This window comes from Vulpes vulpes, chromosome 8, assembly GCF_048418805.1.
Source record: "Vulpes vulpes isolate BD-2025 chromosome 8, VulVul3, whole genome shotgun sequence".
Classification (NCBI taxonomy): Eukaryota; Metazoa; Chordata; class Mammalia; order Carnivora; family Canidae; genus Vulpes; species Vulpes vulpes.
The window spans coordinates 62,232,832-62,260,823 of NC_132787.1; the positions used below are offsets into that span (position 1 = coordinate 62,232,832).

The 27,992-nt window shown below is 52.4% G+C and overlaps 1 protein-coding gene across 2 annotated transcripts; it reads right to left on the reverse strand.

Moving 5' to 3' along the window:
* Positions 1-9: 9 nt before the first annotated feature.
* Positions 10-27,877, reverse strand: FBXO41 (F-box protein 41). 2 transcript variants are annotated; one of them, XM_072766936.1, is made up of 13 exons: positions 27,641-27,877; positions 12,910-13,937; positions 10,926-11,151; positions 10,395-10,468; positions 9,764-10,122; positions 8,703-8,944; positions 8,379-8,494; positions 8,105-8,257; positions 7,841-7,936; positions 6,375-6,493; positions 6,038-6,196; positions 4,455-4,570; positions 10-4,321 (listed from the first exon to the last, which is right to left on the reverse strand). In XM_072766936.1, the coding sequence occupies exons 2-13, from the start codon at positions 13,797-13,799 to the stop codon at positions 4,259-4,261; spliced, it is 2,613 nt and encodes an 870-aa protein (XP_072623037.1). In that variant the 5' UTR covers positions 13,800-13,937; positions 27,641-27,877; the 3' UTR covers positions 10-4,258. The 2 variants fall into 2 exon arrangements, with proteins under 2 accessions (XP_072623037.1, XP_072623038.1); XM_072766937.1 differs by lacking the exon at positions 27,641-27,877 and adding an exon at positions 17,860-17,974.
* Between the last annotated feature and the right edge of the window lie 115 nt (positions 27,878-27,992).

Here is a 27,992-nt window from a genome sequence, read left to right on the forward strand (position 1 = left end):
CACCTGCCATTTACTTCCCTGGCATAGTCCAGTTTCACCATCTTTTATTAGATACAAAGTCATAAATTCTCTGATGCCCATGTGAGTCCTTTTAAATACACTCAGGTATATTCAGTAGAGGGCACCTAATGGATGACATGGAGCAAAGTGCTGGGATGGTGACACCTAGGTGGGGCAGAGAAGTGGGGCCAGGGAAGGCCCCCTGGGGGCTGGAGGTACAGGCACCACTTCAGAAACAAAACCAAAAAATGCTCTCCACCCCTCCACCTCATGTGCTTGGGGTAGGGGAAGCTACCCTCACGGCTCAGGCCTGTTGCAGCCTGGCTGTGCAGGGAAGGCAGGCCTGGGGGCCAGTTGTGGGGGTCCCCGCTAGTAGTGCCCACGAGAGCCAAGCCTACTGGTACCAGTTGTGAGGCAAGCCTAGGTCACCTCAAGCCTCTGCACTTGGATGCAAGACCCTGCCAGGGCAGAGCTGAAGCCTGGGGGCCCAAGGCCAAGCCCCTCCCCCACTGGAACCTTGCCAGCAACAGCAAAGGTTTGGGCTCATGGTGGGAAGCCTGCCTGATTGTCAGGGCAGTCTTGGGACTGGCTGGGGTCCCGGGGGTGTTGGGGAAGGAATAGGAGCTGGTTGCCTCAGTCGGCCCTGGTATTCCAGTCCTCACCCAATTCTAAACCTTATCCTCAGGCAAAGGCTGCAGATAGAATACACTTGTCTAGGAATAAATACGTACACACGATACACAGCAGTATATACAGAAATGCAGGCCTGGAACAAGGCTGGGTGAGAAAGCATGATCACCAGGGTTAAAGAGAAGTGCCAGGCCCCTGGGAGGAGGGAATTCTCCTTGGGGACGGATGGGCTGGACAGGTGACATGAATTTGAGTTAACTCCTCTGGGCAGGTAGGCCCTGCCCCCACTCACGGTCTCTGCTGTCTTCACCCCAAGTCCACCAGGAATTGGGTCTTTGGCACCAGTAGTCACACTGGGAAGGTCTTCAGCCTAGCGTCTTAGACAACTAGGGCCTGGGCAGCTTCCCACCCGTGGCCCAAAGGACCAGGGGAACAAGGCAGCACCCAAAGGCAAAGGATGGAGCCAAACTTTGGAGAAGCAGGCCTTGGGAGGGAGGTGGCTTTTTGTTTGCTTTTGAAGCACTTCTTGAGGGGCTGGCTCAGACCACTCACAGGACCAGGAAATCCTGGGCGGTCTTGGTCCTTAGGGGGTTTCTTGGCCAGTGAAAAGCCACAGTTCTGAGTAGCATACCTCCTACCCCCAGGGGTCAGATACACACACCATCTCCTTTGTTCTCTGCTAGGGCCAGAGGGCGACAGCCCAAAGCCTGATGAAGTACTCAACTAAATGTGCCAAGCCTCCCAGATGCCAGGTCCAGGCCATAGGACAGGGACACCCAAGTGCTGGAGCCCACGGGACCTCTACTCATGCCTGGGACCCCTGGAGCAGCCCTGCCTTGATTTGTTCAGACATTCCTCTTGCATCTTACTAGGTGGGAGATATGAGGGGGGAGGAGGATTCTCCTTTGAGTGAGTGAAGGATAAGGTGCTTCAGTGGCTAGACCCTCCATCCTTGTTCCCTATCCTCATCCATGCTCTGGTTGCCAAAGTGAACAAATGGCACATCCCTGCAAACAAGCTCCCCATACAGCAGCAGGGCTCATCCCCCTGAGAGTCAAAAGATTAGCTTTGAGCTGGGGTACACGGGGCCTGCAATTTGCCAGTTCTCAGCATGCATGGTCTGTGAGCCCGTGGAGATGGGGGGAAGGCAGCTGTGTAGTGGAATACACTGTAACCCATCATTCCCTTCGGCAAGAGCCTGGGCCTGTGTGGTATGTACTCCTACACATCCTTCACACACTTGGCTGGGAGATAGAAGGTGGGGACTTGCTGGCCAAACTTCCTACCAGCCACCGGGGAGGGGGGCTCTTCACTCTTCTGCTCTCAGTGCTGGTGGTGCTCAGGGCTGTTACACAAATGAATGAATCACCGGGTGAATGAACCTGCTCCTACAATCAGCACTTTTAGCACAGCCTTTCTCTCCCACTGTAGCTCACTGCCCGTGCACCCTGACCTCTTTTTCCAGAACTGATGCCAGGCATTCCAGTGGGTACCCACCCAGGGAGAAATTGCCCAGTCTTGTATTCAGGGATGGAAGCTTCCTGGGGCAGAAAAAAATCCCTCAGTAAGGCAGGCTCAGGCCAAGTGGAGCATCCCTTTGTGCTTTGTCCAGGAGATGGGGAGGGCAGCACCTCTGGTCCTAGGGTCTCGAGCAGGAGGTATAGAGGGTGCAGTTGGCAAGGCAAGAGAGATGCACCCAGGGCACCCCCATATCCCTTCCAGGCCCCTGGAGGACAGAGAAAAGTTGTGCTTCTTTCTGCAACTCCTGGGGACAGGGACAGGGAGGTGGGAGCCAGCTGCTCTGGAGTGGGGGATGCCACACAGCCAAGGCTTCATGCAGGACTGGGTAGGGAGTTGCCAACATGACAGCCTTGGTATCTGGGGTCTTCAAGGGCAAGGCCAGAATAAGCCACGGGAGGAAAAGTCATCAGGAGCTGGGACAGAGCTGGGTGTAGAGCCAGGGGAGCTGGATGCCGAGCCTTTGGGCTCGGTGTGAAGGTGTGAAGGACCCCTTACAGGGTAACCTGGGGTTGGGTCTTGATGTCCCAAGCCAGGCTATAGCAGAAAGTTAGGTCCCTAGAAAGGGCTGAGAAACTAGAGAAGCCCAGCTCCAACCAGGACCAGTAACCTAATGGTTAGGGCAGAGCTGGCCCTGTGGAGGAGAAAAGGAAACCCTAAGATGGATTGAGGTTAATGTCTGAAAGAACTTTCCAAGTGAATGTTGGCAGGACCTAAGGCCTCTATTACCACTATGGGAGTTCTGAGAGGAAGTAGGAAGACCTGAGTCTTGGAGCCTTAATGCCAGAACCTGTTCTTGCCGGACCTGTGCAAGAGTCCATGAAAAACCCTCACTTGTATTCTGTGGCTTCTAAGCCAAGTGGCTCTGGCTCAGGCCTCAGCACTGCCCCTAAGCAGAAGCACTCCAGCATTGCCCATGGCCCATGGGGCCACTGAAGACAGGAGAGGGAGGCAAGTCTGAGGAGGGTGCTCTTCCTTATCCTTGGCCTCAGGGGTCTGGTTCCCTACCAAGGCCACCCCTTCAAGCAAGCTAGCCAGACAAGGAAGCAAAACAAACCACCCTTCACCTGGTCTCCTTCAGGCCCTAGCACAGAAGGCAGCCCAATGACTCCCTCCCACCCACAGCACTGGGGACCCAGAGGCCATGAGATTGCTGCCCAAGCACCTGGATTAGAGAGACATTTCCTAAGGACAGGAATTGCTTCTCACTGCTGATAAGGTTTCCCAGAGCTGGGACCTTGCCCCTTCAGAGGCTTGGGGTTGGTGGAAGTATAGAAACATGCACCTTTTAGCTCGGAATTTAGCTCTGATGTGTCGTGAGGGTATGTGGTGGCTGGAAGGAGGGGTCTCATCATTTCTACAGCAATAAAAACTAAGTTCTCTCTACGTGGCAATTTACCCCCTTTGGAAGTGGTGGTGTCAATATCCTGGGGAAAAGTTCTAGATGAGTGTTTTGCCATTCCAAGCCCATTCCTGATACCTCGCTGCACCCCTGCCCCTCACTTTTGGCTGACCACATTCCCAGACCCATAGGCCTATCTGTGTTATCCCCGGGGAATGTGGACCCACCGCCTAGGCAGGATATCTGAAGGGGATGCCCCCAGAGGGCTGGGACAGGGCAGGAGGAGGAAAAGAGCCCTCCTTGCCAAGTCTGAGCTGCTGTGGGGACACCCCTGTGGCTGGGCCCTAGCAGAGGCCCCTGACCCGGAGGCCAGTCAGGAAGGGGAGGCCTGCCCCCATAGCCTGAGCATTGGAGGAGCCACTCAGGGATTACTGCCGGTCCTTAGGGCGATGACACCAGGTGCTGGTGGTGACTCAGCTCCTTGCTGGCTGTGCCCAGAAGGATGCTCCAGTTGGGGGTGAGTAGGGGTCGGAGGGCAGCTTCTGTCCAAGCCCCTGCCCTGAAGAGGCAGTGCCCAGGGTCAGGCCTATTGCTCTGTGGTCCCAGGAGGCGGACAGGAAACTGTCAACCCCTCCCTGGAAACCAGGGATAACACTATGCCTCCAAAGGTCTAGTCCAAAGGTCTAGTCCAAATCGGGGTCCCTCTGGAGGTCCACAGAGAGTGGCCTGGTGTGGGGCTGGCGGGGGCCCTGCCGCCCCCCGCCCGGGTTAGCAGCCGCCGTCCACCTTGATATGCAGGATCTTAGAGAAGCCGGGCCTCCGTCGTAGGGCCTGCAGACAGAACCCTGGGTTAGTTCCCCTCAGAGTCAGGCATGTGGGGCCCTCCCATTACACACCCAGGTCACCAACCCTAGCCTAGGGATGTCATCCAGGGTCTTGGGGGGCCCAAGAGCCAACTCCTCACCTGGAGTTTTGTCACCATGTCCTCAAACAGCTTCTGGGCCTCGGGACTGCTGGGTTCTTTGAAATAATCACCAATCCCAATCTGGACCACAATGGACTTGAGGTTCCGGCAAATGCCTAGGAAAAGGTGGGTAATATGGGGATGGCTCATGTTTGGCCTGGACAATGGGACTGCTGCTTCTCCAATCACTACTTAATGAAACCAGAACTGTCTGAGAAGATGGTCATGTGTCAGGCACTGGATGCCACATAGAGAGCAGACCAGTGGCACTCAGAAGATCAACCAGACAGGGACTGGGGGGTGGAGGGCAAGGTCATACAGCAGAGGCTGCAGTGGACTCTGGGAGGAGGAATGGGCAACAGCCAATTGTGCAGGAGCTCTAGGAACTTCCCTAGCAGAAGGGACAGTTGTGCCATGGCCTGGGCATCTGGGAATGAATTCAAGAACAGAGTGGCTGAGGTGAGGCTAATAGAGCATGGAAGAGGGGAGGCAGGAAGCAAACAGGTTGGGAGCAGAGGGCTTAAGGGACTAGATGTTGCCATGAAATTGATGGAGGAGGAGGAAGAAAGTCAGGAGGCTGAGAAGGTTCTGGAGCTCATGATTTTAGAGGCCGAACAATTAGTTCTAGTGATCAGTCCAGGGCTAGGCCATGAAGGTGAAGGGGAAGGAGGAAGTGGATCCTGGAAATAATGAGAAAGTCAAGGAACCTTCAGTGCTCAGGGCCTAGGTGTGACCAGGGCCTCAGGAAGGGGAGGCCTTCCCCAGGAGCCTGAGCATTGGAGGAGCCACTCAGAGGTTACTGTCAGTCCTTAGGGCAATGACACTAGGTCTTGATGGTGACTCAGCTCCTTGCTGGCTGTACCCAGAAGGATGCTCCAGTTGGGGGTGGAACAGGGATGAGAAGGCAGCTTCTGTCCAAGCCCCTGCCCTGAAGGACTATGGGCAGCCTCAGCTGGGCACCCATGTCCTCAGTGAAGGTGGAGGAATGGTCAAAAGTGGAGGAGGTGGCTAGAGGAAGCTGGGCTCAGAGGACGCATGCTGGAGTCTACGGTAGAAAAGAGGAGTCTTCACCCTGAGAATGGTCCAAGTGGGGCTCACATACGTTGTCTCATTTAATCCTCTCATTCATTCCAGAAGGTCAGCTTAAAAAATGGAGATAGAGAACCCAGAGAAGTATAGTAATTGGCCAGTCACACAGCTAATGAGCAGGAGGGCCAAAATTGAGACCTAGGTCAGTCCAGCTCTAGAACCTATGTTCATACCCTAACTGTCCTGCCTTTACCCTTCGCTAGAGGCTCATGTGGGGCAGACAGCATTGTACAGCTCATGTCTCCATGTGGATAGAGCGCAGTGCAATAAATGTCGACTGAACTGAACCGTTGGGACCAGATGCTGGCAGGCCTTGGCCGCCACACTGGCTTCAGAAGACACTGGTGGCAAGGCCAGGACTGGCATCCCGGTCAGTCTGTCCCCAGTGCTGGCGCTTGCTGCCTAGGAGCGACAAGGAGTTGGATATGCTACTTGCTGACAAGGCATGGTAAGAAGGGACAGTGGTACCTGTCCCCTACATTTCCATTACTCACTGTTGAAATGCAGCAGGGCCTTGGGGGTGACAGGGGTGGCTGTGAGCACCAACATCTCCAGGCCCTTCAGGCCTTCCCGGCAGACTTCAGCTGCCACCTCTTGGGTGATCTCTGACACGTGGTCCAGCTCCAGGACCTGTAGCCGCATGCAGTTTCTTGCTAGGAAGAGGAGGAAGAGGGGAGGTCCTGCTGACAAAGTCCCCAGGTCGCCTCTGGCCCAGTGCCCTCGTGCTCCTGCTACCACCTAGGCTGTAGCCCCAAGCCCTTCTGGGATTTCGGTGTCACACCCATGCCTGCTTCCCACCACCCTCCACCCCAGCCACAAGGAAAGACTTACCAAGTGATGCCAGGCCCTGTACCCCACAGCCAGCGCCCCCAACCCCCAGGGCCCGAAGGTGTGGCCAACAGCGACCAATCATCTGCAGGCAGCGGTTACTGAAGCGCGTGGGCTGCTGGCTGGAGATGGGGCAGAGAGAGGGCTGTTAAGGAAGCTTCTGGCTGCACAGCACCCCAAGCCTGCTCTTCTTTCATGCCCCCCAACCCCACTTAGGCTGGGGCCCCACCAACCACTCAGCTGTTCAAGTTAGAAACCTGGGATCATCCCTGACTCTTCTTCCTCCACCTCCTGCCGAGACCTACAGATCCTGACTCCTGAATAACTCTTCAATGCACAGTTCAGACCACCATGCATATTCCTCTGGATTCATCTAGTCTCTCAGCCAATTCATCCGGCACCTGCTGACAGCAAGCCATTTGTTCCTATATCCTCTCACTCAGTCACTCAACAAAAGCGCCTCAAGCATCTACCATAGCCAAGAACAACCGAGCTAGGCCCTGGGGATACAGTGGTGACAGTACAGACTTGGTCCCTGCCCCCAAGGAGGGGTGTGGGCACAGAACATAACCAGTCTGGTGTGATCCTGTGTTCATGATCAGAAACACTGCAAAGGCTTCCCAAGGTCTTCCTAGGTAAAATGCAAAAATCTAACCCCCTTAGGCAAGACCTTGCCCCCACCTTCCTCTCCACACTCACTGCTCTGCCCCGCCAGCCACAAGGCCACTCATGCCAAATCGGCCGTTTCCCTGAACACTTCATTCCCCAACATTCACCTAGGCAGTAGATTCCCTGGCGTCTGCCACACACTTGATAGCAGGGATATAGAAATGGACATTCACAGCCCCGACCCTGAGAACTGTAAGCATAGTGGACACCCAAACAGAGAGAGATGATTGCAAAACAAACTACAGCAGGAGTGGAGAGGAGGCGCAACAGGAATGGGGGGGTGGGGAGCAGCAGTCGTGTGCAGAGAAGGCTTGGAGGACAAAGTACAGGGACAAATGAACCTGGTGTGAGGAACTCCAAGTAGAGTGGTGGATGATATGGATTCTCCCAACAACCAGCTGTTGTGTACTCTACACTGACCTCCCAGAACAGCCCTTCATGTGCCAAACAAACGCAGCTATTTCTAGCCGGTGTTGACTGAATACTTTCTATGGGCTCTGCAGGCTTTATATACACATCAATTTGAGGCAGCTACAGTCCTACTAAGGCTGTAAGGTCTCTAAGATCACCCTTACTTTGCAGTTGAGAAACTAAGGCATGACTGGATTGCCCTAAATCACAGTGCCAGTAAGCCAGGACATCACTCCATGTCTGATTTTGAAGCCCTGCTCCTAACACATAAATACAGACTGATGAATGTGAATCTGTCTCCCCAACCAGTTTTTGGAATGGCCTGGAATCCGTCCTCAGCCCCAGCGCCAGCCCAACCCCGTCCCCTCCGGACCCCAGCTGGGGCTCACCAAGGGTGAAGTGGCGCCACCTGGAGGGAGACAATCTCTCTGCAGCCTGCGCCCAGGGCCCAAATGACCTCATGGCCCACGGGGTCGGTGGCACTCCTGTTGAAAACACAGAGCTGGGACCTCCCATCCCAGTGGCCTTTGCTCCCTCCCCCTTGGACCAGAGAACTCTTGGGTCCCTTTGCCTGAGCACTGGGGGAAGAATATGCAGATCCCAGGGATCCCTTTGGCCTGGGCCAAGTCTTGAGTCTGGTGGTATGGACCTACCTGTAGGTGACAGCCTGCAGGGCACGGCAGTAGCAGCTGGCCAACCAGAGCGAGCGGTCAGTGAGGATGTTGGGACAGTGGGAGATGCGCAGGATCAGCAGATTCCCCCCAGCGGCCTTCAACAGGGACTCCAGCCCTGCTTCCAGGCAGCCCCTGGGGATGGCCAAGAGGTCAGGGCACTGCTTGTGGTCACTTCCTCCAGAGGAACTATCCCCTGGATAATCCTGGGTCCACAGCCCAGTAACACCCAACCACCCGCCCAGCACGGCCTCACCGGGTGCTCCGCGCATACTCTTCTTTGCTCTCCTTCTTGCCCCGCTGCCGAGGCTTCAGGTTCTGCAGTGTCAGCGAGTGAGCCTGCGTGCACCACTGAGCCAGCATTGCCAGGAACTGAAGGGATAGAAGGGTTACCAGGGGATGGAGGGGTCCAAGCTTGGCTGGCTGGAGGGAGACCAGCCCCAGATCAGGAGGCCCCAGGAGAGCACTGTGGGGGAGGGAGGCTAAAGCTGAGGGTTGCAAGGGCCAGACCTTGAGGGCCCAGGTTTTCTGCTGGGAGAATGGCAGATTCCCAGCAGGGGTGGCAGACAGGGACAGGTACCTTGGAACAGACACGGGCATTCTCAAGCAGCACCCGTGTCCACACTGCGGGGTGGCGAGCCACAAAACGCCAGTCTCGGCAGACCTCAGCAGCATGCAGCAGCGTGCGTGTATCCAGGTAGGTGAAGATGCAGAACAGGGCGGCTCGCATCTTGAGGATCTCGGGGCTGATGACCTCGTTGGAACGTGAGGGGCTGCCCCTCTCGGCTCGCCGACCCCGCCCACTGCCTCCCTCGGGGCGAGCTGCACAGTACCAGAGGGTCAAAGGTCAGTACAGAGGGTCAAAGGCCAATGTGGAGGTGTGGGTGGGGTGGTAGGGTGGGGTAGAACTACATACAGAAGGGAGGGGCATGAGAGATCCATGCTGGGGGGCCACTGACGTGGGAAGGACAAGGGGCCTCTGCTTCCCCCTCCACTGCATACCCCACCTCTAATTATACAAATTAGAAAAAGATGGCCCTTCCTTAAATAAACTGTCTCTTTAAGATCACGTATCATCACATTGTCCAAATCATCCCCCAGATGCAGCCACTGAGTCAAGTCTAAGAAAGGGTACAGATGGGGGGTGTGAAGGTACAGATGGATAGAAACCCGTCCTCTATGAACAGAAGGTCAGGGCAAGGCTGCCCAGAACAGTCACTTGAGAGCAGCCATGCACCTGACCTGAGCCCTCTAACCTCCCGACCCTGACCCTGACCACCCACATATGCACATGACCTTCTGCGTACATAAAAGGGGGCTCTCCCTGCTGTTCCGGGGACTTCAGTAACACTCAGCTACACTACTATGAATGTCAACGAGCCTACCATGTGAATGGACCCCCTAAGATGTGGCATCTTTGTGCAATACCCGACATGAGCACCCCTGTGCTGCAGCACTGCTCTGTCACATGAGTTCCTTGCCCAGGGCACTTGTAGGAGAGTTTGTCGTTATGAGAATTCTTGGACATGGGGAAAACAGGTATAGGAGCCCAAGAGATTCAGTGCCTCAGCCCTGTGTCCCCTGAGAGGACCCAGCACCAAAGAAAGTCTGGCCCCTCTGGCCTACCGTTCCAGGACTCACCTGAGAGCCGGCAGCTGCTCAGTGGCCCAGCCATAGCAGGCCCAGAGCGAGGGGCATCTGAGGGGCCCTCAGCCTCTGACTCCGTGGTTCGGGAGCCCACGTCTGAGACATCACCCTCTTCCCCCTCCGTGCTGTGTCGGCGGGGTCTGCGCTGCCAGTTCTGGATGGCCTGGCGCCGCAGGCCTGAGCTGCGAGGGGCCTGGGTGCGCTCTGAGCCACTGTTGGCAGCCTGGGCCCGTGTGCCCAAGCCCCCAGGGCCACTGTCCTCGGGGACCCCCTCTTCTGGCCGGGGTAGCTCCAGACTGTCACTGTCATAGCAGCCTGAACTCTGGGATGCAGCAGGGACACGGCTGGAGGCCCTGGGGTGGGGTGGACCAGACGGTGAGGAGCGAGGGGCATCAGGTCTGCCCAAACTCCCCGTGCCACCCCTACCACCAGCCAAGGGCAACCCACCCACCCTACTTTCCAAGAACCCCCTTCCAAGAGAGTGGAAAGGCAGACAGAGGTGACCCGAGGAGTATGGGGAAAGGAGAAGGAGCCAAAGCCCCAGATGGGCCAGCCATCCAGGGGGCCAGGGGATCTTTCCAGGGTGAGGGTGGGCTGCGTGGGACGGGCCAGGCCCGAGGCTTACCCTGTGCTGGGAGAGGAGCCATGCCTCGACACGGCGTATGTGCTAGGCATGGCCGGGCCTGCGTGGTGTTCTCGCTGTGGGCCCCCAGAGCGGGAGGGAAAGGTTGGGGGGGCAGAGGAGGCAAGAGGATGAGAAGGAGCAGGAGAAGCAGGGCATAAGATGGAGAGAAGAAAGGAGGGAGAGGAGAGAGAAGGAAAAAGGTTGGGAAAGATGGACAAATAGACAGACAGACAGCCCAGAAAGGCAGGCTCACCAGCCCCTCCCCACACCCATCCAGCACCCCAGACCCCAGCTTGTGGCTCCTGGGCTCTCATTTTGGCAGAGATGGGCCCCTAAGAACCAAGGCGGCTGGATCACAGCCTCGGGGGCTGGCACTTCTGCCCAATCAGAGAGGCAACCCCTGTGTCCGGACCCCTACTTCAGGCCTGGAGTCTGCTCCCGGGGAAGAGCCGAAGCAGGGAAGCATGGAGCATCTCCGGGGGAGGCCAGGCCATGTGTGACATGGGACTCTCGGGGCAGGCGGGCACTCACCATTCTGCCTGGACCCCGGGTACCAGGCCCGGCGCCACCTCCCCCGCCTCCACGGCCCAGGCTGGCGCTTGGGGTGCTGCCACAGCTGCTGCTGATGACCTGCAGCTGCCGCTCGGCACGGTCCGCCCGCTCCAGCAGCTCCTCGATGAACTGCTGCAGCCGCAGCTTGGCACTCGCCTCCCGCGCCGCCGTCTCCTTCAGGAACTGGTCGATCTGCACCACCTCCCTGGGCCCGGAGCAGTCTCTTACCCCAGGGCCTCAGCCTGGCTGCCCGCCCACCCACCCTCTGGAGGAGACCCTGAGCAGTAGGGAGAGACACGGGCACAGCTGCCCGTGGTGCCTACTCACGCTTGCACAGGTGCATGCAGAACAGGTGCATGCAGAACAGGCCCGGGCACGAGGCCCTGCACCACGGCACACACAGAAATGCAAACATATACCCCAAGTCACACACACCCCACTGACCCAGCCCCAACGCACCTGCCGGACACCCTACTCCCCACGGAAATATCCTGTCCCACTCAGAGCCACCTCCTCCCTCTGGAAACACTCACGGGCATACAGCCACACGTGCACTCAGGCATACGTGCTCACATCATGTTCACTTGCAGGCATAGACGCAGCCTGAGGCAGGCACAGTCCCACTCACACATTCAAACACATGTACACATACATACATTTTCAGAAACATTCTCAGATGTAGAAGCCTCTGGGAAGTGCATGGACACACAGCACACTTCAGAGTCACTTGAGCATTTACTCCCAAATGTATTTACAGATGTTCATGCATCCACTCAACATTTACTGAGCAGCTTTTAGGTGTCAGGCGCTGTTCTAGGTATGTAGGGATATGGCAGTGGACAAACCTGAGAAAAGCTCTTGCCCCATGGAGCTTCTGTCACAATGGGAGTAGATAAATAATATCCGTATTTTCCACAATTCTACATTTAAAGATCAGAGAAATAAGGAGGAGCCAGCAAAGAAAGCTAAAAAGGAACAGACAAAAAGATAGAAGGACATCCCAGGAGAGTGTCCTAGAAGCCAAGTGAAGGAAGTGTTTCAAGGATCAGCTGTGTCAAATGCTGCTGATAGGCTGAGGTGATGATGAATGGGCCTTGGCAACATGAAGGTTGTTGGTGATATGGAAGACCGTGGTGGAGGTGGACAGCTATCTGCTCAGAGTGGGTTCGAGAGAGAAAGTGGGAAAAGACCTTGGAGACAAAGAGTATAAACAATACTTTCAAGGAGTTGTTCTACAAGGAGAGAAAAGGGACGGTAGCCTAATAGGGCAGAGGGGTTATGGCAGATGGGAGAAACGACCCCATGCTTAGATGCTTTCAGGAATGATACAGTTGACAAGGGAAATCTGATGATGGCAAAGGAAGAGAGCAGAACCGTGTCATGTCTTTGAGTAGGCAAAAGGGAAAAGGATCTGGTGTCACAAGGCAGGGGCTGGCCTTGGCTAGAGTCATAGGAAAACAAGAGGATGGGATGCCTGGGTGGCTCAGCAGTTGAGCATCTGCCTTTGGCTCAGGGCATGACCCCAGCATCCAGGACTGAGTCCCACTTTGGACTCCTGGCATGGAGCCTGCTTCTCCCTCTGCCTGTGTCTCTGCCTCTCTCTCTCTCTGTCTCATGAATAAATAAATAAATAAAATCTTAAAAAAGAAAGAAAGAAAGAAAGAAAGAAAGAAAGAAAGAAAGAAAGAAAGAAAGAAAAGCAAGAGGAGCAGTTTTCACAGCCAGGCATGCAGTCACACTCGCATGTACTCACAGTCCTAACACACACGGTCCCGGCACTCTTGGCCTCCCACACACCACCATTACATGCTTGGGCCACCGACACCATAGGACAAAGCCAGGGCCACACACACGGCCACTCTCAGGCCCACTCACGGTGGTGGCAATGGCAGTGACACACTCGGTCACCCAATCAGGAACATTCATGGGCACACCCGCCCACAGGGCCCCGTGGGCCACTCACTGCTGCTTGCGGCTCAGCTCCTGTTCCTTGTGCACCAGGTCCTGCTTGAGCGAGGCCAGCAGCTCCACACTCACGTCCACCTGGCGCGAGAGCTCGGACGCGCGCTCCTCCAGCTCCTCCTTCTCGCGCCCCAGCCGCGCGCTCTCCTGCCGGGCCGTCTCCAGCTCGGCCGCCTTGCGCTCCAGCTCGGCCTGCAGCCGCCCCACCTGGCCGGCGATCTTCTGCTCCACCTCCTCGCTCAGCCGCTCCAGCCGCCGGTCCACCTCCAGCTTCTCCAGCGCGCGGATCTTGAGGCGCGCCAGGCCCTCCTCGTAGGCCACATCGGCGGGCGAGGGGGACGCAGGCGAGGCGGAGGCGGGCCCGGGGCCCGGCCCGGGGGGCGGCGTCGAGCAGGCCGAGGAGGCCACGGACTTGCGGGCAAACAGCTCCCCCAGCGGGATCTCGATCTCGCGCAGCGCGTAGCGCGCGGCGGCGGCGGGCACGAGGCCCGGCTCGGCCAGCTCTTCGCAGGGCAGGCTGGCGGGTACCAGGTCGCCGGCGAAGTGGGCGAGGGGCGCGTGGTGGTGATGGTGGTGCAGCAGGTGCGGCGCTGCGGGCGACGGCCCGGCCGCCTGCTCCTTGCCCTGGAAGGACGTGCTCTCGAAGACCTCCCGCCGGGCGCCGGGCACGGCCAGCAGGGCGGCGGGCTCGGGCGTCAGCGGGAAGCCCGAGGCGGCGGCGGCGGCGGCGGCGGCCGCGGTGCCATCGCAGATGCTGTTGGTCTTGGAGAGGATGTAGAGCGTCTCGTACGTGTGGCTGTACTCGAGGTGCGCGCGCAGCGACGACAGGCTCCGGAAGCGCTTGTGCTCCCCGCAGCGGGGGCAGCGGTACGGTAGGTCTAGCGAGGCCATGGCCCCGCCGCGCCCGCCACGCCCCGGCTCCACCGCGGCCGCCCCGCGGGTCAGCCGGGCGCGCTCATGGGGGGCCGCGGGCGAGCCCCCCTGCGGGGTCAGTAAGGCTCAGGGCGCCCACGGCCAGGCGCGAGGAGGCTAGAAGAGAGGGAGCAAGCCTTAGGAGCGTGGTCTACAACCCCCGTAAGAACACTGACTTCCCCAGGAAACACGCGCCCTACCGGAGGGGCGAGGGCACACCAGTGGCTTGCCCTCCCGGAGGGGGCTGGCCAGCTCTGGTGCCTGCAGGAGGCCTGTCCGTGTACGAGAGTGAGAAAGAATGAGAATTCTTTAAGGGGGAACAAGGGGGCATCCATTATGCTTAGAGTTACAACCTGTATCCCATCCTAGACATAACCCAAGTGCCCATCACCAGTAAAATGAATAAACTGTGATCTATTCCCAATGCAATTTTAGCCAGCAATAAGAAAAGGAAGCACTGATACACATAATGACATAGATGAATCCACTGGATATTCTATTGCATGAAAGAAGCAGAGCAGAGTGCATACTGTAGGATTCCACACATACGGAGTTCAAGAACAGACGAAATTGATTATGACAGAAGTCAGAATAGAGGTTACCCCCAGGGAGACTATATACCGAGAAGGGGCAGGAGGAAACTTTATGTGATGCTCAAAATGTCTAGATCTTGATGCGAGTAGTTATACATGTGAATATATACATAAATAATCAAGCTGTATATTAAGGTTAGTGTACTACATGTATTTCACGGTATGTATCTTATATCTTAAAAAAAAATTCCTTAAAAGATGATGCTTATTTCCATGTTATGCCAACCATACCCATCAGACAGGCTGGACTCTTGGTACCATGTTGCAGTGACCAAATTGTCACCTCACCTGATGATACCTGTTGTGTGTCACTATTCCTGTCCTGCTTCTGTACTGCACCCTCCCATCGCTCCCACTCTAGGCACGTATGTGCTTTTTTAGAGTGCTTTGCTAGGTGGTTCTCCATTAAGTGCCCTGCCCTGCCCTCCTCTTTGCTCCAAGGGCCACCATATTTGTCCTCTCCAGGCCCCTTCTAGCACAAGCTACCATCCTTCCTGACATCCTACCCCTGGTCACCGTCAATTCCCACTGTCCCTCCTCCCTCATCTCTGGCGTCTGCTCACATCTCCTCTGCCTCATGGAATCTCTACCTCATTCATCACAGCCCTTCTCTTCCTAACTGCCTGTAACTAGGCTTCAATCACCCTCTGCTGTCACTGTGCTCCTCTGGGTCACAGACCACCTGCTTATCAATCGAGTCATCAACAAGGATCTTTACCCACTCGTTCCTTAGCTGATACTACTGACCACTCCATCTTCACAGGCTGCCGTGAAGCTGCCCGCTCTGGATCTCCAACCTCCTCTTCTCATTGCCTTCTGAATCTTCCTGCCTCCTGACCTTCACACCCTCTTAGCATCTGCCCTCTCCCTGGCAGTCTAGTTTGTTCCTACATGTTCACTCCCAGCTTGAAGCCATTGACTCTCAGCTCTGCGTCTCCATCATGACCTGCTCTCAAGTTCCCTTTACCTTCAGGCATTTCCACATGGATGTATGGTGAATGTTTATTCCCTTTACCAGCCCAGCACCCAGTCCTTCTCCTGGTAAAATCACTCTGCTGTGACCTTGGAGAACCATTCTTCCTTCCCCAGTTTCTCAGTTCACATGGTCTGAGTGGAGGTTGATGGTCCACCCCAGCTCCAGGGGTCAGAAAGTGATAGAAACCTGGCCAAACAGAGTCCTGGGATGGGCAGAGATCCCCCAAGCTGTCAGGAAGTCATTCCTCCAGGACTTATCTAGAACTACTGAGGAAAAGCACCCTCGTTGGTCTCAGGTTTCTAAACTGATAGGGAAGGCCAGAGCCACAAGGGCTACCTTTGTCTCTCTGGGGAGAAACTTCCTGCGAATGAGCCAACACAGAGAAGCAGAACTGAAATGGAGAAAGAGATTTCTCACACTGTTTGAGATCCTGGTCTGTTCAGTCGGGTAAGCCAATCAGCTCACTTGTTGCTTAAGCCATTTGGAGTCAGGTCTGTGGTAGACTAGAAAGAAGTCTTAGCCCACAAATTGGAATGAGAAATGGAATATTTTTAAAGGAACAGACCCTAAGGAGGAATTAGCTGAATTAAGAGGGGAAGTAAGATAGTACCAATTCCCCCCTCAGAAGCTGTCAACCCCTGCTACACAGCAGCAAAGCAGCTGACCAAACTCTCCCACTGTCTCTGGAGCTCAGATGATGTTCCTACCTGGAACATTAGGGAACTTGTGGAAAAATGTCACCATGTTGGGATATGGCCTTTCCCACAGCCTCAGTAAGGTCCAGCAAGAAAGAGACACACTCTGGCTGAGAGGGGCACATCTGAAAGCAGAGAGGAAGAAAATGCTGCTTTGCCTAGAGAGGCGTTTTCTGCCTGAGGCCAGTAATCCAATAAGGCTGAGAGTCAGATAATTAAGAGCCAGTTCTCTGCTTCTAGCTAAAGTCAGCTCAAGCAAAGACAGGGAGGCTGGAAACACAGAGGCAAACCTGGGCACTGATAGGCTTTTGACTCCTCAGGCCCTCCAAGAACCCCTCCTGCTGTGCCCTCCCAGATCCACAGAGGCAACGATGGCTTTCATCAAAACAGGCTTCCGCTGAGATGCAGCTTGAGTAGGAAGGGGCAAAGGAACTCTGCTTCCCATGCTAGACTAGGGGTTTGCATTGCCCCATGGCAGAGGCCTAGCTAGAAGCCGCAGAACCACGAGCTCCTGGGATGGGCAGAGCACCAAGGGCTATTGCTAAGAGACAACCCTGCTCCTCCCCCAACACTATCACCAGGGACTTGATTCAAGAATTACAACTTCCAATGAGGTCTCTAGTTTGGTTAATGGCTCTGGGGACAACTGAATGCAAATTGACTGGAAGCTTCCTAATGATTAAGCGGATTGTATTGCCAGAAAAACCCACAAACCTGGAAAACAAAGGCCAGGGATTACTCAGCTCCCAATGTTTCCCACCCCTTAAACTTGCATCAGTGGGAGGTGATGCCCCCCTCATGCTGCTTTTTTGGGGGGCACAGAGCAAGAAGGACAAGGAAGGCTCTTCGAGATGGCAGAACCAAAGCAGCCAAAACACGAGTCTGGGACCCTTACCCTCTCTAACTGGTCAAGCCTGTGGACCATGCTATGGGTCTGTGACTAGGGAGTGTTTTTCCTCGTCTCCCCTCTTCAGCTGCATGGGTTTTGTTTTTTTTTAGCTATCTGATCTTTCCTCCATCACAGTCTGGCCATAAGTTGAAAGACAAGGGCCTAGCTCAGTAACTATCCCAAGGAGACAGCCCATCACCAAGATCTTTGAATTGGGGCTGGACATGCTAAGTGGGTGAGAGCTTGGAACATCTCCTTTCTGGAGATGGGACAAGTGTATTTTAAGTTTTGTGAGGGATAGTTGTGTTATGATAAACAGGAACATTTTAAAAATTGTACAAGTAGGGGGATCTGTGTAGCTGTTGTTCAGAGGTGGGATGCCATGGACATTTATTGTTTTTGCTGTTCAGCTCCAGTCCCCCTTTGTGACTAGACTTCCAGTTTTCCCTTGGAGAACCATTCCCCTCATTTTGGGTTGGGCTCGGAGGGAAGCACATATGACCTTAGCCTGTTCATCAGTCACAGTGATTATTCATCCTGGGCACATTTCCCACTCCAGGTCCATACAGCCCCTCCAGGACCTGTGCCCAGCTGGTAGGATGTGAGCCCTGAGCTCCTTGTCCCATTTCTATCTTCCTTGGGCAAGAAGAACAAAAAGACTCCTGATGACTTACTTCCCTTGAGCATCCAGATCCAGAGGTGCCTGAAATTGTAATCCAGGACTTGTCAATTGTGTGAGGCAGCAAATTCTTTTTGCAAAAGCCTAAATCGTTTGACTCAGTTGCCAGTCCCTAGTAATGAACCTCTAGACTAAAAATGACACCCCCCAGTGTCAAAAAGCAAACCTTGGGGGACACCTGGGTGGCTCAGTTGGGTAAGTGCCTACCTTCAGCTCAGGCCGTGATCCCAGGGTCCTGGGATCAAGCCCTGTGTCAGGCTCCCTGCTCCTTGGAGAGCCTGATTCTCCCTTTCCCTCTGCCTGCAGCTCCCTCTGCTGTGCCCTGTGTCAAATAAATAATAAAATCGTAAAAAAAAAAAAAAAAAGCAAACCTTGGACTTCTCCTCACCCACTCCCCAGGATCCATCCCTATCTTCTTTAGCAGTGCCACTATCCTCCCAGTCACACCATACCACTGACCATCTTGACTGTGCTCTTTGCTCACCATCAAGACCTGTTGACTTTTTCCTTCAACAGTTCTCTTCTGCTGCTCTGTGCCTTCCTCACACTCAGACTGTTGGCTGGGGCTTCAGTTCAGGGCTCTATTCTGTTCCCTATCAGGTATCAGATTCCGCTGTCTACAGATGACTCCCACTCATGCTCTTTCAACAGCTCCCAGCATCTACCAACTGCAACCAGACTCAGCTTCACCTTTGGCCTCACTGTCCTCTTGCCAATTTGAGAGTGAAAGTGGCCTGGCTGTCAACTGGGTGGCTCAGTGGTTCGGCGTCTGCCTTTGGCTCAGATCGTGATCCCAGGGTCCTAGGATCCATTCCCACATTGGGCTCCCCACAGGGAGCCTGCTTCTCCCTCTGCCTATGTCTCTGCCTCTCTCCGTATATCTCTCATGAATACATAAATAAAATCTTTGAGAGGAAGGAAGGAAGGAAGGAAGGAAGGAAGGAAGGAAGGAAGGAAGGAAGGAAGGAAAGTGGCCTGGCTGTTTTACTTGCATTGCTCTGATTACTCTAGCTGGATATTTTTTTCACACACTTAACAGTCATTTATATTTCTTCAGTGATTTGCCTATGCACTACTTTGCTCATTTTCATACTGAACATTCATATTTTCTTATTGATTTCCAAAGGCTTTTTCTAATATTGATCCCTTGTCATTTATATACTACAATTGTTTTTCTCCAGTGGGTTGACTGTTTACAATCTTTATTGATATAATAATGCTGATAGTTTGTTTCAGTAAAAATCTTTAGGATTTCTGATTTTGTTATCATGCTTCATTTAAGTCCAGCCCCACTAGAAGACTATATAAACAGTCATATATGTTTTGTTTTTGTAGTTTAGGATTACCTTTTTTAAAAGTCTAGAACAATTTTTAAAAATTAAGGGCCTTAAACAAATAACCATAGTACCATAAATTGACAGTGACTTGGTAGCATGCAAATACTTCAGGCTGTATGGTTTCCTTTTATGCAATGGAGTTTTATTTTATTTTTTAAAGATTTTATTTACTTATTCATAAGAGACACAGAGAAAGGCAGAGAGAGGGGCAGAGACAGGAGAAGCAGGCTCCATGCAAGGAGCCTGATATGGGACTTGATCCTGGGACTCCAAGATCATGCCCTGAGCAGAAGGCAGACGCTCAACTGCTGAGCCACCCAGGCGTCCCTATGCAATGGAGTTTTAAAATTCAACTAGAAATAGCATGCATGGTGAGACAAGGATTTTAAAAAACCATAACTTGTTATGGACATTTTCACACATATTCAAAAATACAACATGATCCTAAACTCCTATTTACCCATCACCCAACTTCAACACTGATTAGGTTACAACAATTCTGTTTCAACTGTATACTTGCTCCCCTGCCTTGCACTTCCCCCACCCCTACCACTGGATAATTTTGAGCAAAACTATTATATTATTTTACCCAAAAAGTACTTTAGTATCTATAAGACAAGGATTTAAATTTCTTTTTAAGAAATACTTAGTCACTGTTCTAACATCAGCATCATTAGGTATATTAAAACCAAAAAGTAGCCTCAAGAGCTAAATCCAAAAGATAGTTCTCTGAAAAGACCAACAAAACAAAAAGCAATCTACTGGTAAATCTATTCAAAGGGAAGAAGGAAAGGAAAGGAAAGGAAAGGAAAGGAAAGGAAAGGAAAGGAAAGGAAAGGAAAGGAAAGGAAAGGAAAGGAAAGGAAAGGAAAGGAAAAGAAAGGAAAGGAAAAGAAAGGAAAGGAAAAGAAAGGAAAGGAAAGAAAAGAAAACAAAAGAAAAGAAAGAAAAAAGAAAAAAGAAAAGAAAGAAAGAAAGAAAATAACACTATGAATGAGAAAAGGGATATGACCACTCACAGATATATTTTTTTTAATTACTAAAATGCTACCAGGTAGAACTCTTGGCCCAAATTTTTGAGAATCTGGATGAACTGAATATTTTTCTAGGAAAATATAAATTATCAAAATTGATTCAAGAAGAAATAGAAAACCTGACTAGATTAATAACTATAGATAAAATTGAAGAAATTGGCAAAGCAACCAAAGATGTTATAATTAGAATTCAGCTCACATACATACAACTGTTCTGGAACACGGTTTTCCATAATGTATGGTCAGCCTGGTATCAGGGCAACTGTATGTACCTGCCCATCCCAACTAAGTGCTGGTCCCTTTTGTGGGGGCACTTTCAGGGCATCAGAACTGGTCAGCCTTCTCCCTCCCCTCTCCACATACTTTTGAAGCATCCTTTTCCGGCACAGCACCCTGCTAGCCAGGCTCTGAGAAAGGGGAAAGTCTGAGGGTGCAGGCCTGAATGTAGATGTGCAAAGCAGAAGGAAGGGACCTCTCGGGTCCAGGTGGCTCTTCACCTGAGGCCAGCCTGCCCCCTAGTTTCCCTCCACAGGCTGGAGCAGAGGAATGACTATGAATCATTCTTAGGAATATTTTTGCCTAAGATGTATACACTTACTCAGCATGAGCATAAGCTTTGCCCGAATGCAGGCAAGAAGGTGATGGAGGGAGGGGGAGGCAAAGAGGAAGCAAACGAAAAATAGAAGTGTTGCCTGTTCAAATTCTATCACAGTCCTGTATTATTAGTATCATGACAGAACAGTTGGAGATTTTCCTTTGCATTCTAGTCTCCCAAATCAGCAACATCTGCAGCCCTAAGACCTGCCTCCTTTTTGAGCCTGGCCCTGCCCCTCACCATCCCCAGGGCCCTGTTATGTCCCTTCTCCCTTCTGAAATGCCTATCTCAAGTCTACTTTCTTCCAAAGCCAGCTGAAGGTTTTCATTGGGTAGAAGGATTCTCCAGGCTGAACCAGAGGTATTGTCTTTTTTTGTTGTTTTTAAGGCTTTTCAGATGTGTGTCTCATCTCTTCAAACAAGGCCGACCATCTCAAGATGTGTGTCTTCTCCAGCTCCTGTTTACTGTCACATTCTCATTGACTCTGCCAGAATTCCTGTAGTGGACATTTGTATTTTTATCTACTCGGCAATTCTTCTCCACCTTCTGGTAATACAACATCTCATTCTTTCTTTGGTGAGCTGCTCCTCTCCACTCCCTGTAGTTCTGACAGGGCTGCATGACCCAGGCCTGTGCAGTCATGGTGCTCCTATCTCTTTGGCCACAATGAATGACCCAGGAATGGGCACATTCCTCAAGCTGAACCAATAGAGTCCTTCACTGGGAATGTCAATGAAAGATTGAGGAGTTTCTTCATCCTCTGGGATCATATGCTAGAATGATGAAGCTGTTTTGGCCTTCTATAAACTCCACCTACCACATGGAGAAAGCCCATGCGTGATGGGAAAAAAATTATAACAACAGAGTAAAGCTGAGCCAAGAGCTAGAAAGAGTCCTCACCACATTTTTGAGAACCCAGGTGCAGTTATGTCCCAAACCCACTCATCCCCCTTCCTTCTAGTTATCTGAGTTGGTACATATCCCTTTTTGCATAAAATAATTTGAGTTGGATTTCTGTCCCTTGTAATTAAAAGTCCTAATATTCTTGCAAATCTGTATTTTTAGCCTCGAATTCTGTCCTGAGCTTTATTAAAACATGAATTCATTCATTGTACATTTACTGAGTACCTGCTCTGTGCCATGAACTGTATCAGGGCGCTGTGCTAGGTATGCTGAGGACACTCAGACCAGCAAGATCCAGATCTTGTCTTCAAACAGCTTGTGGTCTCCTCCAACAGACTGAGGTATTAGATGATACAGTCATGAAATTAATGCTATGTAAGAACAGGATCCTACACTCAACTTAGCTTGAGGAATTGGGCAACTGGGGTACCCCCAGAGATGGTAGCATCTAAGATGACTCTGGAAGAGTAAAGAAGAGTCAGGTGAGGAAGTATAATTATGAGGTTGTGGGGAGGGGAAGGAAGGCATTCTGAGCACCAAAAATGGGATCCATAAAGACAAAAAAGTATGCCTCCCCCTGGGAACCAAAATGTAAGCTCTGTCTCAATTACTGCTACTTCCCCAGCACTTCGAACACTGCACGGCATGGGGTAGTTGCTCGGGTGTTTGTGGGATGAATGGCCCATCTAATCAGATGTACAACTGAGAGAATGGACTACCACGGAACAGGGTCAGGAAAAAGGCTATTGGAAGTAGAAATTGTTAGCCAAGGTAGCAGGAGCAGCAGAGGAAGGGAAGTCGAGAAGACTTGGTGACAGAATGATTGTGGCTGGTACTAAAGTGAGGAGTGGGGCAGCCCAGGTGGCTCAGCGGTTTAGCGCCACCTTCAGTCCAGGGCCTGATCCTGGAGACCCGGGATCGAGTCCCATGTCGGGCTCCCTGCATGGAGCCTGCTTCTTCCTCTGCCTGTGTCTCTGCCTCTCTCTCTCTCTCCGCCCCTCCCCCTGGTCTCATGAATAAATAAATAAAATCTTTAAAAAAAAATAAAGGGAGGGGTGAAGGATCAAACTCAGGTTTGGGTTTTGAGCATCTAAGTAGATGGGGCTGTGGTTCAGTTCAGAGGGAAAGTGAAGCAAGGCGGGTTTGGGGGAGACATCAGTTTAGTTGTAAGTTCCATGAGTTTGAGGTTCCAATGAGCCTTGGAAGTAGAGATAGATCATCGGTACATAGTTAACAACGTGGAGCAAAAAATAGTTTTGGCAACATAAGCGTAAATGTAAATGAGTCGGACCAGGCAGAGGGTGCAGAGAGAAGAGAGCTGGGGAAAGGTGGATCCTCAGAGAGGTAGAGGAGGGAAAGGAACCAATAAGTTCCTAAGAACCAGCAGAAGCCATGAAAATTCGGTGGGAAACCTTTCAGAAGAGAGGGCGTCAAGGAGGGAAGGAGTGGGCAGTAGGGTAAATGATAATGTAAACAGCAGAAGTTGATGACACAAGTAAGAGCAGAGGTGCAAAGGGCCCACAGCAGACTTCAGGGAGCACTGCTTTGATGAGCCTGGTTGATGGGGTTGAGGGGAGAGTGAGGTAGAGACAGTGAGTGGACACAGGAAGCTCAATTGTGAAGGGGAAGAAGCTGCATGGGAGATTCCAGAAAGGGTTTTTGTTTTTGTTTTTGTTTTAGTAGAAGGGGTTTTTAAGATGAGAGACACCTGAACATATTCAAATACTTCTTAGAGATAACCTAATTCTAATCTATACCATCCCTTCCGTGAGCCCGAGGTACACATAGCCCAATGCCTTAGACCTAATATTTATAGCGATTCTTTTTTTTTTTTAAGTGCTCCTTACAAGAAGCCTATAGAGAGAGAGAGGATGAAAAGGATATTTTAATAGGTGGCTCAGAGCTTAATATGGCTAGTAACATCACCATACCACGATATTCACCTTCAAGCCTCCTTCTTTCTCCTATTTCCCATCTTGACCAATGTCTTCATTATCTGCTCCACACCTTGATGCAACCCCTGAGGCATCTCTGAATTTTCAAAGTCCCCCTCAGACCTCATCAATCACCAGTTTTTTTGTTTTTGTTTTTCTTTTCAATCACCAGTTTAAAGATTTTATTTATTTTTATTTTTTTTAATTTTTATTTTTTTATGATAGTCACACACACAGAGAGAGAGAGAGAGAGGCAGAGACACAGGCAGAGGGAAAAGCAGGCTCCATGCACCGGGAGCCTGACGTGGGATTCGATCCCAGGTCTCCAGGATCGCGCCCTGGGCCAAAGGCAGGCGCCAAACCGCTGCGCCACCCAGGGATCCCTCAATCACCAGTTTTTGTAATACTACCTTCTAAATATTTGACTCTATTTCCTCTAGCCCCTGCCCCAGACCCTAATTATCCCCCTCTATCTGGTCCATTGATACTATTGCTAACTGCAGTCTCTAACTCCTCCAGCTTTAAATTTTTATGTTTTCTGCAAATACAGATTCAGTCATGTCACTCTTCTAAAATAAATCTCTGAGGGCAAGCCATTTTCTGGGATGTAAAGTCCACAGTGCTTTGACTGCCCTCAAGGCAGGTTGGGACCCAACCACCACTCAGCCTTGCCAGCCTTGCTTTTGTGTCTGCTCCCCATTTGCATCCTTAATGAGCCCTGTGGGGCTTAGCTACACTGAGAAATACCATGTGCTGTCACACCCTCAAGTCTTGGCTCATGCTGGTCCCTCTTCCTTGGACTTCTCCAAAACAGTGGATTCTACAGGCCCGGCTCAAATGCTACCCATTCCAGAAGCCTTCCTTGACTCTCTCCTTCAGCTCAAATCACATCACAGCACAAATCACTCCTTACCATAGCTCTTCACACATGGTATCAGGTGTCACATGCTGGATGGTCATGGACTTGTTTGCACATCAGATCCCACCCTACACATATACTGGAGGGCAAGGGCAATGCAAATGATTTACTGTCACACCTTCCTCCCACACAGTAGACATCAGTATATCATTCTTAGAGGAATCACACTGAATAATGGATGAACTGATTGATTTCATGTAGCCAAAGTGATTTCTACCACTCATTATCATAGAACTGGATGAATCTGGTTAGAATTAAGTCAATCTAAGAATCACCTGGAATAACAAGTGCTTCCCTGGCTCTGCTTACTTCCACCCACTGGGAAGTAAGAACTTGCTGTGTCTCCTTAACTCTGTAACTATAGGGACACCTGGGTGGCTCAGGGGTTAAGTATCTGCCTTTGGCTCAGGTCGTGATCCCTGGGTCCTGGGATCAAGTCCCAAATCAGGCTCCCTGCATGGAGCCTGCTTCTCCCCCTGCCTGTGTCTTTGCCTCTCTCTCTGGGTCTCTCATGAATAAATAAATACAATCTTAAAAAAAAAAAAAAAAAAAAAAAACAAAAAACCTCTGTCACTATAGCAGAGTTCCAAGCTTCCCTGCTTCATTTATTTTATCCACTCAATGAAGAGATGTCAAACACAAGGGCCATGCCTGCCACTGAAGACACAAAGATGAATCAGACAGCCAGGCCCTCAAGATGCTTACAATCTGATCATCTAAACAGTGAACGTTTACCAACTAATTATTCTGGTCAGGTACCATACTTCATTTAATCCTCATGAGTGCTGCCAAGTTGGTGGTACTGCCTCTATTTTAGAAGGAGGAAAGTGAGGCTCAGAGTGGCCAAATCACTTGCCCAAGGCCAGGAAGTGACAGGAGAAGACGTTGCTTTCATGGACCCCCTGGAACCATGCCTCCCAGGATTCTTGTCCTTATGTGGTCCCCTCCCATATTGACTCAAAGCTTGGCTATGTGACTTGCTTTGGCCAATGGGACATTAGCAAGCCTGACACAGGCAGAGCCTTGACAAGTAGTTGGGCTTATCCTCTTGGAGTACTTCCATTTGGGATCCAGCTGCCATATAAAAAACTTGGACTAAATTACTGACTAATTAGATGCTACCTGTAGAGAGACCCTGGAGGATGAAACGCCAATTTGATGTTCCTTCCCAGCCAGTCCCTCAACTGAATGCTGCTAAGAGGTGCCACGTCAGCCCACAGCTATGGCCACAGTCATGGCCAACCCACAGACCATGAAAAATAATAAATCACTATTGTCTTAAGCCCCTAAATTCTGGGGTGGTTTGTTACACACCAGTGAATGAGTGACAAGCTAGGATTTGAACCAAGCACTACCTGAATCACTTCAAAACCCACACTCTTAGGGGATCCCTGGGTGGCTCGGCGGTTTAGTGCCTGCCTTTAGCCTAGGGCGCGATCCTGGAGGCCCCGATCGAGCGGATCCAGTCCCGCGATATCGAGTCCCGTGTAGGGCTCCCAGCATGGAGCCTGCTTCTCCCTCCTCCTGTGTCTCTGCCTCTCTATCTCTCTCATGAATTAATTAATTAGTTAAAAAAAAAAAACCCCACACTCTTAGTTTCAACATGTGTTACTTTTGACTGGGAGTAGAATGTCACGCCAAGTCTACAATATTTGTCGGCTGGCCCAAGATGGCACTCAACGAATATCTGTTGAATGAATGAATAAAGGGAGTGGTGGGCTTACAGAGAGGCAGGAAAGCCCAGGGAATTCAAAGGTAGATGGCAATTATCTTTTAACAACCATCACCCCCTTCCAGCTACAAATATTCCAAAAACAAAAATATGCTAGGCATCCCTAAATCTAGAAACAAGCATGTGGATATCACCAAACTTCCTCTCTGTATCTTTCTCTGTTAAATTCAGATCAGGCAAAATTGAGAAGTTAGCAGAGTTTGGGTTTTGATGGTCATGCTCCCTGCCGCCAAATCTCCCACCATGCTTCAGCCATCTCCTCTACCTCTCACTAGGCCTTCTGAGCCCAGGAGCTCTTTCTACCTCTTTCCATAAAAATGAACGTGCAGGAAAGGAGCAGAGAAGGTGGAACTCACAGAAATGGGTAAAGAAGATTTGGATGTTAATAGATGGCTTTAGAGGCCTAAGAAATGAAGCTCTAAGCTCAGTGCTTTCAGGAAACATCTGCCAGCAGGTGGAGAAGGTGTTCTAAGGATGGAGAGGCAGCTGGAAGTGTCCCTGTGGATGGAGAATAAAGGAATGCCCCCTGACTCTCCAAATCCCCCCCAAGAGGGAGGGGGTTCTGGCTCTCCACATCTGGGGCTGTGGTCCGCACAAGTGTACCTCCCAGAGCAGTCACTATAGCCTAATGAAGACCCACAGGGGTCAATGCATCCAGTCCCCTGCTTCCTGGCAGCCCTGACACTGTCTTTTCTGTCCTAAGCCCCCCCCCCCCCCCCCCCCCCCCCCCCGCACTCTTGTGCTCCTGCAAACATGCACACACCTCCCAAGGTCACACATACATGGCTCCAGCACCTGGATCCCACACCCAGAAAGCCATCTGGGCCTCTCCTCACTGCACGGCCGACCTAAGAAGAGAGCAGGCCCCACTCCCCATCACAGGCACACCATGGCAAGTGCACACAGGCGCCGTGCCACACACTCACATGCAAAGCAATGCAGTGGGGAGCACACACATCCAGATCACTGTGGGCAGTCACCAACGGAGGCACGGGATATGAGGAGGCAGAAACATGCGTGCACACACATGCACACCTCCAGATCATCCAGACTGTCACATGTGCACACCGACACGCACACAGATACCTGGAGCCTCCCACAGACTCCCGCACAGGTGCCCAGCCAGGCCTCAACACCAAGCCCCTCCCCCACCCCTTTTCAGAAGCAGGTGGAGAGGGCTGGGTTTGAGGGCGCTCCCCTTCCTCCCTCCCTCTGGCCCCGCTCTCCAACATCCAGAGTCCCAGTGGGGGCTGGAGCCCGCCCTCGCCCCCGCCCCCCAACCGGGCTCCGGGAGCTACTGGCTAGAATGGGGGATGGGAAGCCTGGTCTCAAAACGTTCTGATTTTAATTTCTTAAATTAACCCCTTCCTTGCCTCTGGCCTGGCCTGCCCAGAATCCCTCCCGGTCCGGCAGCCTCGCGGGCCTCCCGAGGGCTGTGGGGGAGAAGGAAGGGGAGGAGGAGGCAGCGGCTGGTGTCCTCCCTGCCTTCCCTCTCCAGGAGCGGTCCCGCAGCGCGCCCATGACTCGCCCTTACCTCCTCCACCCCGCGGCGAGGCCAGGCCCCGCGGCCCTCGGCTGGGGGTGCACAGGCAGCCCCCGCGTGCCGTGTCCAGATGCAGGGCCGCCCCGGGGCCTCGGATCTCGTTCCCCTCCGCAGCCTCGGGTGGCCGCCGCGGCTGGCGCCCCCGCCTCCTTCTCGGGGCGGGGGCGGCCGAGCCTCCCAGCCAGTCGCAGCGGGAGGGGCACACAAACCGGGTGGGGGAAGGTTGGAGGAGGAGGAGGGAGGAGGAGGGGGCTCGCGGCCGGAGGAAAGGAAGAGAAGGGGGAGGGAGGCAGCGAGGAGGTGGGGCGGAGCCGGCCCCTCCTTCGGGGCGGGCTCTCCCGCG

Bases quoted from the DNA above. Each gene is read 5' to 3' on its own strand.
- FBXO41 (XM_072766936.1), bottom strand. From the start codon at position 13,799: ATGGCCTCGCTAGACCTACCGTACCGCTGCCCCCGCTGCGGGGAGCAC. The intron at 8,258-8,378 runs GTGAGGCCGTGC...GGCCATCCCCAG, and splicing joins GAGTATGCGCGGAGCACCCG to GGGCTGCCTGGAAGCAGGGC. The intron at 6,197-6,374 runs GTAAGTCTTTCC...TCCTCTTCCTAG, and splicing joins ACAGGGCCTGGCATCACTTG to CAAGAAACTGCATGCGGCTA.